Source organism: Puntigrus tetrazona, chromosome 16 (assembly GCF_018831695.1).
Source record: "Puntigrus tetrazona isolate hp1 chromosome 16, ASM1883169v1, whole genome shotgun sequence".
In the NCBI taxonomy this organism is placed as follows: domain Eukaryota; kingdom Metazoa; phylum Chordata; class Actinopteri; order Cypriniformes; family Cyprinidae; genus Puntigrus; species Puntigrus tetrazona.
This window is the reverse complement of record NC_056714.1, coordinates 12,871,228-12,885,530: the sequence shown is the minus strand read 5'-3', so window position 1 is coordinate 12,885,530 and position 14,303 is coordinate 12,871,228. Positions and strand designations below refer to the sequence as shown.

Below are 14,303 nucleotides of genomic sequence, written 5' to 3'. Positions count from 1 at the left end.
AAGTACAGGTCACATGGTAAAAAGTTAAACATTTGCTACCTTAAAGACCTTATGAAATCCAAAAAGTCTAATTTAGTTTAGCTTTTGGATGAAAGTGTGATGCCTCGCAAACCTGCTGTTTTAATTGGTAAAATGTCAGCGCGGTATTTTAATTAATTCCAGTGAAGTCTAATGAGTCTGCTTACTTAAAAGATTCAGTCAGATTTGGTCATTGATTCATTCAGTGTTAAAAGCAAAGCTGGGTCTTTTGCAGCCATTTTGGAAAGCTTGATACATTTTTGATCCTTGGAGTAATAGAAGGTTTCATTCATTTTAAATGTTTGACATCTACGGTAGCATTAAAAATGTCACTTTTGATCCTTTTAATGCACCCTGCTGAAAGAAACAATGATTTTGTGTATAAAATAATAGTAGTTGACATTCTATGGCTATTAGTGTGTTTTTATTGTTGTCGTTTTTGTTTATTATGAATCATTGAATCACTCAACCAATTCATTACAATTCACAGAGTTGTTCATGACCGAAACAACCCGTTTATCTCCTTGTTCTGAATGAGATTGACAAATTGAATGGGATGTCCTAGTTTGTAAACTAATGAGACTTGCCCGTTCATTCAAGTTGTTTACGAGCACAAGGCTTGATTCTTTTAGTTTGTTCGCAAACAATGTGTCTCGTTCAGTGCCGTTCTTGTTCAGACCGAAAACAGTGACTCATCCAACCAATGAAACTCTCCGAACCCTTAACAGTACAGACATTTGAGGTTATGCCTTTATTTTAAGGTGACAATGTTACAGTGCAGTTACACAGATAATGGTAATACTCATTTACTAAAAGGACCATGTACTTACTATAGGGTAAAGTAAGAAGAAAAAACCTAATAAGTTTAGACTGATTAGGGTTTGTTGATTCACTCTGCATAATTTAAGTATGTGGCATTTAAAAGGGCATTTAAAGCACATTTTTAGGTTACTGACAGTGTATGCGTTTAGCCCTAAACCCTGCAAAGCATCAGTCTGGCAGAATATAGCAGAGGTATCTGGGAATTAATTAAGCCTCCTTGTTTTATCCAGATAGCTGTGATGGAGATCCTGTCAGTGAGAAAGGAAGTGTTTGGAATCATTTGACATCTGTTGTACTGCAGCGCTTACACAGTAATGAGAATTTCTTATTTTAGCTAGTGATTTTTCACCTGCTTCCTCCCTCTCTCTCTCTCTCTCTCCCCCTTGCTCTGTCTTCGAACTTTCTCTCTCAGTTTGTAAAGCAGCCAAGGCAGACCTTGCCTTCCTTGTTGATGGCTCCTGGAGTATTGGAGATGACAACTTTCAGAAGATCATCCGTTTCCTGTACAGCACAACTGGTGCACTTGATGTGATTGGCCCCGAGGGAACACAGGTATGCTGCACGTGAAATATTTGTCAAATCCGGTCCGCTTCGTATTGTTTTTATTTGTTCACGTTGTGTAACATTTCTAACATTTTTATAAATGTCAGAAATTCTGAGCTAAAAGCTGAGATAAAAAATGGCTGAGCTAAAAGCAAAACTGACAAAAGCTGTTCCCCTTTTGAAAAAAATAAAATAAAATAAAATAATAGTACATATTGCAGAATTTTTTTTAAGAATGCTTAATAGTTTACCCAAAATGTAAATATATATATAAATATACTCATACTCAGGACATCTAAAATATAAATGTTTCTTTTTTCATTGGAAATCAGAAGATTTGGAGAAATGTAGCTTTGCATCACTAACTAGTGAATCCAAACTAGTCCAATCAGCTGATAAAAACATCATAATAATACTATTACAATAATCCACACTACTTTATGTACACTACAAGTACACATTCAGTAGTAGAAAATAATAATTAAAATGAAAGAAAAAATAATAAAACATACTATTTTTTTTACAAGTAACAGATCCGTATTTAAATTTCGAATATAAACCAAAGAACATTTTAAGCCCATTATAAATTTGCAGAGTCATGTCATGTGCCATGTGGGTACATGGTTTGCTTCAAAAAGGTTTTTTTTGGACCGAAGCATCATGGGAATAGCTATCCTGGGCTAGAGACCACACTAACAAGCATTTAACCCAGTAGCCTGAGAGAACATTAGATAAAAATAGCCTTAGTCTAGACTTGTCAGTCCAGGATTCAGAAGAACATCGTCACAACCCATCAGCAGCTTTAGGGATCACAGCGTTGGAGCTACTACAAGGGATGTGAAAACTGGATAATAAGCATGTTTCAAGGGCAGGGGCTAAAGTAAACAGAGGAACACGGCGCCTATAAGACATCTTCCTTTACACACAGATGTTTGCGTTCTGTCGTCTGCTGTTGACCATGTAGATATGTTTGACTTGGCTCAAACTGGTTCAACACCAGCAGACTCTGATGCATGATGACATGGCTTTTGCGTCTCGTTTTTTTAGATTGTGGTATAGTGGTTAAAGATCTGAGCTGGTAATCACAAGGTTTTAGGTTTCAGCAAGCCTTCATATGTCTGAGAAAAACACTTGTGGGTGAAATATCAACCAGGGCTTGAGGCAAATATGACACTGAAAGTGACAAAAATACCCCTCATGTTTTTTAAATGTGGTGGGGAAAAGGCGTCCATAGCCTATATGAGTTTTTTATTTATTTATTTTGTCTTATCTAGCATCAGAGACATTACATAATATACATTTTTGAATAAGAGCTTGTTTTTTAATAGTAAATTAATACTTTTCAATAATCCTTTTTTGAAAAGTCCAAGGATGCATTAGAATGAAGAGGAAGAAAGAGAGAGCGAGGACATTTAAAACTAATCATAACAGTTGATACCCAGCTGATACACTGACATTTTTCTTAAACACCAAATCAGCATAGTAGAATACATTTTGAGGGATAATGTGATCCTGAAGGCTAAAGTAATGATGCAGGTACTTCAGCTTTGACATAGCAGGAATGCCATTTTAAAATAAATTAAATATAATAATATATGTCATAATGCAATACAAACATATAATATAATGATGTATACAATATTAAAGTATGTTAAAAATATAGTATGCTGTTATAAACATTGATGTACTGTTGCTTTTAAACGTGATAAATGGCTACTAACTTACTTTCTACGACTGACAGGTGGCCATTGTTCAGTTCAGTGATGACGCCAGAACCGAGTTCAAGCTCAGCTCCTACAGCGATAAGGAGGCTCTGCTGGACGCCGTGCAGCGCATCACCTACAAGGGAGGAAACACCAAGACAGGCATGTATCTCCATCCTCAGACTGAATGAAACACCACTGATAGCTGCTACTGTGATGGATAAACTGAGTTTGATCACAATCTCCTCAAAGATCTCTGTGCACACAAACATTCTATCTATCTATCTATCTATCTATCTATCTATCTATCTATCTATCTATCTATCTATCTATCTATCTATCTATCTATCTATCTATCTATCTATCTATCTGTCTATCTGTCTGTCTGTCTGTCTGTCTGTCTGTCTGTCTGTCTGTCTATCTATCCATCTACGTACTGCTCTGGGTGTGTGTTCACTTGTCACTGCTGTGTGTGTGCACATGGATGGGTTGCATGCAATTCCAAGTATGGGACACTGTACTTGACAACGTCCTTTCCTTACTTTCCTTCATCTTTCTATCATTCATTCATTCATTCTATTGTTCATATTATTATTCACTCATTCTGTTGGTCATTCTGTCGTTCATTCTATCGTTTGCTCAGTTTATCACTTTATCCTTCCATCTATCTCTTATTTGATCACTTTTTTGTTTGTTTTATGCTGGTCTCATCTGGCCCGCATTGTATTACAATCTTTAATCTTGTCAGTATTTTCAACTCCTTCTTCAAATTTTCTGGCCAAACTTTCTCATGCCAAGGTCAAAGTTTGTCTTTGCCAGTTTTTAATATCCTGTAGTTCAAGATATATGCTCCAAAAACAAGTTTCAATATTAAGTTTCCATATCAAATTAATTATGTACATTTCAACTAGCAGTCATTAGAGTATTAATGAACTTATTACTATTAATGCTTAATAGTCCTACAACATACTGACTATAAAAATGATGTGAACATATTCTACTAACCTTAAACCTACTCTTACAGTCTACTCTGAGAGTCTGTAGACGTTAAGTTTCAAATGAATGAGAATTAGTTTACATGTAGTTGACATGCAGTTACAAAGTTACTTATAGTTAGTAGAATGTCTAAAGTGGACTGTCAAAATAGTGTAACCAAACCCAGTGTAACTAAACCCAAAGTGAAGTTGGCCTTTAAACAGTCAAAGCCAATGACACAAAGATTAAAGTTCTTCTCTTATAGCCATAGTTTTCCTGTTGAACAGCATGCTAGTCTACAGATAGATCTAGACCAAATTCATGCTGGTCTTATAATGTGTCCAGATTTATCCATAATACTTTTGATATAATTTTTTTTATTAATGCCCTGTTTAAGAAGACCCAGACCAAGAACTTCATAGTATGAGTTTGAAAAGCTGCATAGCTCCATGTCAATGAGCAGCAGAGCAGCATGGTGTGTCCCTGCGCTTGTGTTCATGCTGTCTTGCTGTGAGTCTTTGTTCTAAAATGAAACACCTCTCCTTTCACGCGGTGAAGGAACGGCAGCCCCCACCCTGCTGTGTCCTCACACACAAAAAACGTCCCTGTATAAGGTATATTCTCCATGGCAATGAGCCCCCCGTCAGTGGGTGGGCGGCAGTTGCTGTGCCTCATTGGTGAGAGCAGATACATGTCTGTGGACACGTGTGATCCAGGCATTATGAGCCTGGTGCATTTATCCATCCCGGCTTTACCGGGCTGCTCATTTGAAACATGAGCATGACTTATTTTCTGAGGGTATTAGGGCTAATCCCCTGCCTGCATTTTCATACATTCATATGCAGGGGATGAGGTGAGGATCAAAGTGATTGGCCTCATTCAATGTGTTTAAATTCAGAAAAAAGAGAAGTCAAGACCATCTGTATGTTTCTCTGAAATTACTTAGCCAATATTTAAATGTGATGATGTTGTTTTGATTAAGTTTTTTTTTTTTTTTTTTTTTAAGTTTTACCTGATGATATGGCACATATCTTTGTCCTATGACATGATACTAACCCACATCTTTTCTCATTACTATATTAAAATTAACATTGTAATTATTTACTCTCATGTGATTCCAAATTCATACGTATGTGTATCTGTGGAACACAAAATTAATTTTTACATTTTTTTTGGTTTATTGTTATTAATAGTAATGTAATATTATAATTGTTCATACTTATTTGTTTAATTATTACTTGTCTTTGTATCTAAAAGACATATGAGAGCTATATGAACAATATCACAAGATTAGTATTTCGATATGGCTTTTATCAGCACAGCAGGGATTTGCTGACATATCACACAGATATGAATAAGATATTGTGTTTATGCAGTGTGTTTATAGAAAAGTTAACAATATCGGCACAAGTGTGTAAATACATAAGAAAAAATGTCTTTAAAATCTTTTTTTTAAACTACTTTCGTCTGTCACAGATTCAAATCTCAGTTCAACAGCTTAGCCCAAACCTCCATTATAATGAAAATGTCCGTAATTCGAAAATGTCACTTCAGTAGTAATGAAGGAACTTTAAATAGCTTCAATAAAGATCCATTCTATTACTGTATTAACAGCTCACTGTGTTATGTAGAGTATTATGAGTGGGAGATGAACAGAGCGGGTGTGATTACCTGCACCTGATACAGAATGTATTCTTCTTAATCTTCTTATATTTGCATTTTAAAGTTAAATTAAATAAGTAAAAAATAATGACCGTGTCGTGCTGCCTCTGTCAATGCACAAACAACAACCTATACTGGCATATCGGTTGGTGATACAAGGTGTTGTTGACCCTGTTTCATTGCCATTCAGTATAAAAGTTTTTTCTGCTGACTCATTCAAAACTCTCTTGTCGTCATCTAATGTCAAAAAAGTGTAACTAAAATCACCATCACGAACACACATGCTTTTTCAGAGCCATCACAAAAGTTGCTAAGCAATTAAGTACATAATTAAGTACAAAGGCAGTGCTCTGATATAAATCATTAGATTTTTACTGTATAAAACAACCAAAACTAGAACTAATTATAAACAAATATTTTCTCTGGAACCAATATAATATATGTATATATATATATATTAGATCCAGTGGCAAATTTGGGAAGATCTGTTCAAAGTAAGGCTGATCTCTGCGGGTTTTTGAGCACTGAACTGTGAAAACGCAGAAGCTAATTTTCGAATATATGTAATATTAAGAAAACAACTACGTTCTCTCTTAAAAAACTGAATTTCTATCTGTCTGTGTACATTTATTTATTTGTCAAAGTGTATAGATTTTTGGTCCTCAAAAGAAAAAGTCCTGTTTATACGACGTGAGGGCGAATGAGTGTGAGGGTTCTGGTTGATTTGTACTCTCCAGTCTCCTCTTGAACAAGTCGTTTCAGAGTGAAAAGTATTAGCCGAAACTTGCAAACTCGAATGAACATTCAGCGCACACTTTTGACTGATGCTGCAGTCATGATGTCTTGTTCATCTGTCAGTCAAACAGCAGTGCTTTTGGCCCCCGTCAACTAAAGGCCACAGTTATCCACAACTCCAATCTGCAGTCGAAATTCTTTTGTTCTCACCTGTTATTTTAAATAAAAAATAACTCGTACTTCACACGGTGCTGCCGTCTGCTTCCTTAGTCTGTCATTTGTCTCCCTCTGACAGGAGCTGAAGAAAAGCCAGACAGAGAAACAGTTAGCTTCAGAAGTCAGTCAGGCATAGCCACAGGGTCCCCTTGTTCAGTTCGTCGCAATGTATCGCCAAAGTGCAGCATCTCAGACGCCCGTCCATATTTTATTCAGAGTGCAGCTTTTGTGAGGGGGATTGTGTCTAATACTCGCTGATCCAGGGGAACCTGAGACGTTTCTGAGAGATTAGAGATGCAAATTAGAAATGAGCAGCCTGGCTGATGTCTTGCAGCCGCAGTGCCAAGTTGGTGATAATGGTAAAATATTGAAACGGGGCAGTGCTGCTTGTTAGATCCCACAGTTCAGGTCTGCTGGGAGTGACGGCTGGGACGCGTCACGGAAAAAGCGCTTTGAAAATTCAGTCTGTCGGGGGTCTGACTTTGTTTTGCTCTGTGAGAAATACTTGGCACTTTGTGAGCTTAAAAATAGCAGGTGAGATGGTGTCGGCTCGCACAATTTTCGTAACCCAACTAGCTGCAAATGAAAGTGTAAATGTTTTTTATAAAGCGTACACAAAAAAAATAAATGTGTTGATTAATGACAGAGGTCATTAAATACATATGTGTAGATGTATTTAAACGCGTTGCGATCTAGGAAAACCCAACATGTGATGAAATTTTTGTTTTTGATATCATACGAAAGCCTATTTCGTCCATAGCTTGATCGTGTACTTCATCAATGCACAAACAGACTAATGTTTCCCTGAAAAGTCTGCACCCTTTGTTGTTTAGACAGCACGAATAGCGTACCTGTGCATATAACTGTCATCAGACACTTTAGTAACTTTTTCATCCAATCCTTCATGTCTGGCTGTATAACTTCGCCCAGATCGAGCAGATTGAGATCAAAATTGTTTAATTCAGCAGCTGCTTCAGACTGCATTGCTTTCGTTCCGCAATCTCACGATATTAAAATTAATAAATAAATGCTTTGCATTTGGTGGGAAATGTAAATCAATGCCCATTTTTTTATATGTTACAAGGTTTATTTTGATAGAATAGGTGTCTTTTCTGCTTGCTGCAATAAATCGCAATTTTTCTGCATTAACTAGTGTATTTGGCGAGATATTTTCAGGGATGACAGACAAGATGTTATAGAAAAACAATTTAATGAAAACCTAATTTTGACCAAAAAAATTACATTTTTCAGCATGTTTCCTGAAAACATCCCAGTGTGACATCCGACAGGTTTTCCATAAGAAATGTATAAATATATTTAAAAGTATTAAATATTAAATTATTATTTTTATTAATAATACTTATTATTGCAATTTTAATAATAATAATTAGTAAACAATGTATCATAAAATACTTACTATTTTAAATATATACAGTTATAGTGATATTTATTAGCCTTATTTTATTTATTAGAAATAATAGTTTTTATTATATGTTTAAGCCTTTTTAAATTAATTATATAATGGCTAGGGAAACATTTCATGGTTTTTATTGATACATTTTACTAATTTGTTCTAAACAGCAACAAGACCAATTTCTCTCCCACACTCTTTGCATAAATTTAGTTTCTCAGGTTGCATAGGTTGTATAATGTTTTGCTGGCTCCAAAATGTATGTGCATAATTAACTGCTTAAATATTTGCTAGATACAGAAAAAAAAATGGGAAAATTACTTTCAAATCAGCCTATTAAATCTGTGTGACTCAAAAGGGCAAACATTCTGATGTTATTTCTTCTAAAATCTTTACCGGAAATGTACTTTTTGTCTGCCAACCAACTCCTTTCTCCTAATCGTAAGCAAACCCTTCACAAAGAAGACAACCCCAAAGCCAAACTAAGAGTCGGATAACTTTAACAACCTCACAGTGTCCTGGCAGAATCATAAGAACCGTCATGGCAATTTTTTTTTTTTACTTGTAAAAACACAATGAATCAGAAACCACTCATCATAGCAGCTTTATTTTCACACCATTTCCAGGAAATCCTTTATGAATTCACACCTTTCAATAATTATTTATCGTAAAAAGGTTTTGTTCTTTCACCCCATTGATCATCATTCCAGCTCTCTGCAGGTACTGGCGTAAGGTTTCAACAAAATATGTCTCTCTGGCAAATGCAAACAGCTCTGTCAGGATGCGAGTTCCTGTAAAATCCATCACTTTTTGGCATCCCAGAGTCCGTGAAGTGGTGTAAATCCTGCTCCTGGCATGAGGCAGTAACATCTATGTTTATGACTCTTGATTCAGGTCGAGCCATTAAGCATGTAAAGGAGGCCATCTTTGCTGAAGACGCGGGCGTTAGGAGGGGCATTCCCAAAGTGCTGGTGGTGCTCACGGACGGGCGATCTCAAGATGATGTCAACAAGATCTCGAAGGAGATGCAGATGGAGGGTGAGTGATGTTGTTTTCCCGTTGTATGAATCTATAAATGAGAGTAATAAACAGAAAAACCCCGACTGTCTAGTGGTTTGGTTGTTTCTGTTAAAAATAGAACTTTAAATGCTGTAATAAAAGCAAAAGGCTTTCTTGTTTCGCTGTAGGCTACATCATCTTTGCCATTGGCTTCGCTGATGCTGACTATGGGGAGCTGGTGAACATTGCCAGCAAACCAAGCGAGAGACATGTGTTCTTTGTGGACGATCTGGATGCCTTCAAGAAAATTGAAGAACAGCTCATAACTTTTGTTTGTGAGGCTGCGACTGCCAGTACGTCCCTTTGAGAATACCCAGAAACTTCCTCCTTCAGTTTGCTTGTGACATGTGGTTGAGAACTCGCTAGTTTTAAGCAAAGACATGCTTAGTCTTGCTACACAATAAGAATATCAATGATGCCAATTTTCATTACGTTTTTTTTTATGACGTGACGTTCTTGTTCTAAAAGATAAAGTCCCTGAAATAGCAACAGTTTCTGAATTTGAGAATAGCTAGGATGGTATATTGACCAATCGGAAACCACGACTATATTGTACAAGTATGTCATAATGACACTTGATAAAAGGTATCTTTCTTATGGTGATCAGAGTTTTTGGCCTACACTGTAAAAAAAAAATCGGTAAAATTTATGGAAAAAAAATGGCAGATGTAGTACAAATAACGTAATTTCTTTAACTGATATAATGTTAATATACAAACCTATTAAAGCACTGAAATCTGTTTTGTACCTTCGAAATACACTAATAACCACTAAAAGCAGGCGTTGATGAGAAAGTCCGTCACAAAAGCATCTTTTAAATAATAACATATACAGAAGCTGCTCACTGTCATTTACACAAACAAATAACATCATGGTGACTCATTAAATTGAAATATGCTATAAACATTAATTTTACAACATTAGATGTAACATACAACCTTAAACATAATTGATAAGAACATGAAACCACGAAGAAACATGTTTATATTACCATTTAACATGTTTTTTTACTGTAGCATTTTCAGTTTTTTTAGTGTATCTAGCCCTGAGTAACCATTTAAACTAAGATTTAAACTTTAAAACTGAACTCTCTGTGAACCAACAAATATATTCCATAACACAGATGTTATCAGTCACTCAGTATGTACATTTAATGATGTTAAAAAAGGGCAGAGTGCAGTATGCTTCCAGAGAGAGCCCTCCCCACACATGCTTCTGATTGGCTGGAGAGTACTCTTTGTTGGAATCTTGTGTGGTGTAGTTAGGACACGGTGTAATGGCAACAAGTCAAGTCAGTTTTAGACCAATCAAATTATAAACTGTTGCTGGCCAGACTACATTAAATCAATGCATTCAAGCATCTCAAAATCCACGATCAATACGTAGAACCAAGTCCAAGTACATTTTTTTCTTTGTCAATAATGTTACACTTCAAGAAAAAATCTGTCGCTACTTATTCGAACTTTAAGATGAATTATATTGTCAAAAAAACTAATTGGAAGTAGATGGAGTAGCAAAATAATGAAATAATGTTGCTACAGTATCTCAGAATGTGAAACTCTGGAATACTCTGATTGGTCAAACAATATATTTGACCGATGTCCTTGCTAGTCAACATTTGACTCAGAGGAAGACAGGTAAGCAATGACTTGCGATATTATTAAGGCATGATTAAAGTTTGAAGACTTTTTAGATTGCAGGGTAATTACTTCTGGATTACTTTAAGTTCCTTGCTCTTCTGTTCTCTGAAATCATCCCTTGTGAGTTTATGTCAAGTCTAAAATAAAAGTTTGAAAATGGTCTCTGAACAGAAAAATATTTGAATGCATCATTATGCAACCTATAATTTCCAAAAATCACTTTGTTTCATGGGGAATTGATAGGTTTTGCACTCTGTTCTTTTTTCTTTTACAGCTTGCCCCTCGATGTTAATGAGCGGGAACACTTTAGCTGGTAAGACAACAATAAATGCTTCTGTTCACACTATGCTCTCCATCATTGTGCTTGGTAGGAGGATAGGATCTAAGGATTTATTTAAAGAATTAGATCTATTCATCCACTGTCAGTATTTAACAACCCTTTTACTTAATTAGGACCAGTGGGTCATGTTATTCACACCATAATCTAGATCTGAAAGAAAGAAAAAGGAGCATGTGAACATGTGACCTGTCTTTTACTAGACAGACATACTGTTGAGCCATTGTTGCTGTGTAAATCACGTGTGTTCCTTTTATAAACTTATATAAAGTTGTTATATATATATATATAATCAAATTTGATGATTATGGATTAAAGACAAAAAACCTGTATTTTACAAAATTAGAATATTTCATGTGACCAATAAGAAAAGGATTTTAAATACATGTTGGCCTTTTAAAAAGTGTGTGAATGTACTGTATTATGTCCTCAGTACATTGTTGGACCTCCTTTTGCACTATTTACAGCCTCAAGGTGGCGTGGCATGGAGGCAGTCAGCCTCTGACATAGTTGAGGTGTTTTGGTAGCCCAAGTTGCTTTGATATTGGCCTACAGCTCTCTGTTCTGTCATCTTCCTCTTGACAATAGCCCATAGATTTTCAATGGGATTAAAGTCAGGCGAGTTTGCCGGTCATGTACAGTTATTCCCAAGTCCTTTTTGCAGATGCTTTCATCTGCAAAAAGGACTTGGGACTCCTGGGCAACAAGCCAGTACTTTTTCTTCTTAGCCCAGTGCAGACACTTCTGGCGTTGTTTTTGGGTCCGGAGTGGCTTGACGCATGGAATTCTACACTATAACCCATGTCAAAAAGACGTGTGTACGTGGTGGTTCTTTATGCACTGATACCAGTCTCAGTCCACTCCTTATGAAGCTCCTCCAGATTTCTGAATAACCCTTGCTTGACAATCCTCTCAAGGCTGTGTTCATCCCAGTCACTTGTGACTCAATTGCCTTTGAAGACTTTTCCTCCTTATGGAGGGTGTCAATGATTGTCTTTGGCACAACCATCAAGTCAGTTGTCTTCCCCATGATTCTGAAGCCTACTAAGCCAGACTGAGACGATTTCAAGGCTAAGGAAACCTTTGCAGGTGTTTTGTGTTAACCAGCTGACTAGATTGGGACACAATTTTAATCCATAATCATTAAAATTCAAACAAATAAAGGCTTGAAATATTTCACTTTGTGTGTAGTGAACTAATATAACGTACATGTTTCACGTTTTGAAACAAATTATTGAAATAAATGGATGAATGGACTTTTCAAATAAATTTCAATTAATCAAAGATTCTTCAGAAAATATTTAAAGGTTTAAACACAAATATTTCTCTGCATATTAGCATTATTTTTGAAGCATCATGTGACACTGGAGTAACGACTGCTGAAATTTTAGCTTTGCCATCACAGGAATAAATTTTTAAAACATATCAAATTAGAAAACTGTTATTTTACAATATTACTGTAGTTTTTTACACTGTATTATTGACCAACAAATGCAGCATGTTTGAGCATAACTAGTATAACTATTAACTAGTTGCTGATTAGCATGCCTATTATTAATATATGCAGTAGGCTGTTTATTAGTACTTATAAATTGCACATTCTGCATGACTACATTATACATCTCTAATACCTAAACTTAACAACTACCTTACTAAATATTAATAAGCAGCAAACTAGGAGTTTATTGAAGCAAAAGTGATAGTTAATGATTCCTCGATTGCGAGAATTAGACCTTAAAATAAAGTCTTACAAACCTCAAACGGCCAATTGCTACTGTTTCGTTAGATTAGCATACCTGACATTAACTGTTGTCCATTGCAGGTTTCCGTATGATGGAGATGTTTGGTTTGGTGGAGAAGCACTACAGCAGCGTGCAAGGTGTCTCAATGGAGCCCGGGACTTTCAACAGCTACCCCTGCTACCGGCTGCACAAAGACGCCCTCGTCTCTCAGCCCACCAGGTGTGTGTGTGTGCTTTATTTCTATATGCGCTATATGAAAGCTTACCAGCATGCTCAACTGAAACTGTCTCTCTGAAAACGAGAAAAATCTGTGTTAGCTGTAATATGTCACCTGTCAAATCAAAACCATAATACAGATCAAGTTTAATGGAATCTAAATGAAGTGAGCAGGAACAGATTAGCCCCTCGCTTAAGTGCAAAATTAAGAGCGACCGGGCCTTCTGTGCCTGATCCCAGAGCACTGACCCTCCTCCTCCTGTCTAGCATGTGATAATATTTAGATTAGGCTTCACTTTCCTGCGCTCAGGGAGAATGTTGTTATTACAGTGGAGGGTTTCAGCGTGAGGGTCTCCTCTCCTGTAAATCTTGCAAACCGCAGCCTCGCTTTAACTCGCACTCAGGCAGCTGGGAATTACTACAACACTGTTATTATGATAATCTCATCTGTGATTATGAGAAAGGCCAAAGACTCGCAAGGTAATGGCGGCGCTCTGGATACAGTTCGCATTTGTTCTTCAGAGGAGAGCGCTTGTGCAGTAGAAGATCTGGTTGCGCAGTTTATTTTGCAGTATTCAACTATAACTGTTTAGAGTGCCCCCCGATGAAAGGTTTGGGGAGGCCCCCGACAACCAGTGTTCGAATTGTGTCAAAGCTTTTGGGGTTCCCCCTAACTAGCTGTTTAAGCACCCATAACTCGTAGTTTTTACTTTTATGTATGTCTGCACTTTTATTGCTTATGATTGTGGGAATTTAGAATAGCTCAATAGAATTGGGCGTAAAAACAAACACGTAAAAACAACATGGGCAGGCCTAAATTTAATACAGCCATCCAACCTTTTGATTTCATTTTCATTTTCACTAGTGTCCTGTTTTAAGTATTATAGTTTTATTGAAAGACCAGGGGACCAAGGGAGATAAGAAATATCAATATGTTTTACATGTTTTTTGCACTTGTCGACAAGATTGCCGTTATTTTTTGTAGCTCTCTAAAAATAAATAAATTTATTAAAAAAAGATTACACTCACGATGTGAATATCAAGACTTCATCAACAAGTTCTGATGGCTCACAAATTTACATCTAACAATTGTTAAATTTTTTTAGAACAAATATTTTTTAAATATTTTTAATTAATCAAATAAACTAAATGTGAAACAATTTTTCAGTACAGTCCCTATACATGACATGCAGAAAAAAATAGATATTTATTTGTTGCCAATTT

The 14,303-nt window shown here is 36.2% G+C and overlaps 1 protein-coding gene across 7 annotated transcripts in view; it reads left to right on the top strand.

Annotated features, from left to right (window-relative positions):
• The window catches only part of col14a1a (collagen, type XIV, alpha 1a), a 105,010-nt gene that overhangs the window by 58,540 nt on the left and 32,167 nt on the right, over nucleotides 1–14,303 (top strand). For all 7 annotated transcript variants that reach the window (XM_043261932.1, XM_043261934.1, XM_043261928.1 and 4 more), the window contains 6 exons: nucleotides 1,253–1,392; nucleotides 3,125–3,248; nucleotides 8,980–9,123; nucleotides 9,273–9,437; nucleotides 11,059–11,097; nucleotides 12,944–13,082. In XM_043261932.1, the coding sequence (XP_043117867.1) occupies nucleotides 1,253–1,392; nucleotides 3,125–3,248; nucleotides 8,980–9,123; nucleotides 9,273–9,437; nucleotides 11,059–11,097; nucleotides 12,944–13,082 (751 nt within the window). The remainder of the gene's footprint in view (nucleotides 1–1,252; nucleotides 1,393–3,124; nucleotides 3,249–8,979; nucleotides 9,124–9,272; nucleotides 9,438–11,058; nucleotides 11,098–12,943; nucleotides 13,083–14,303) is intronic.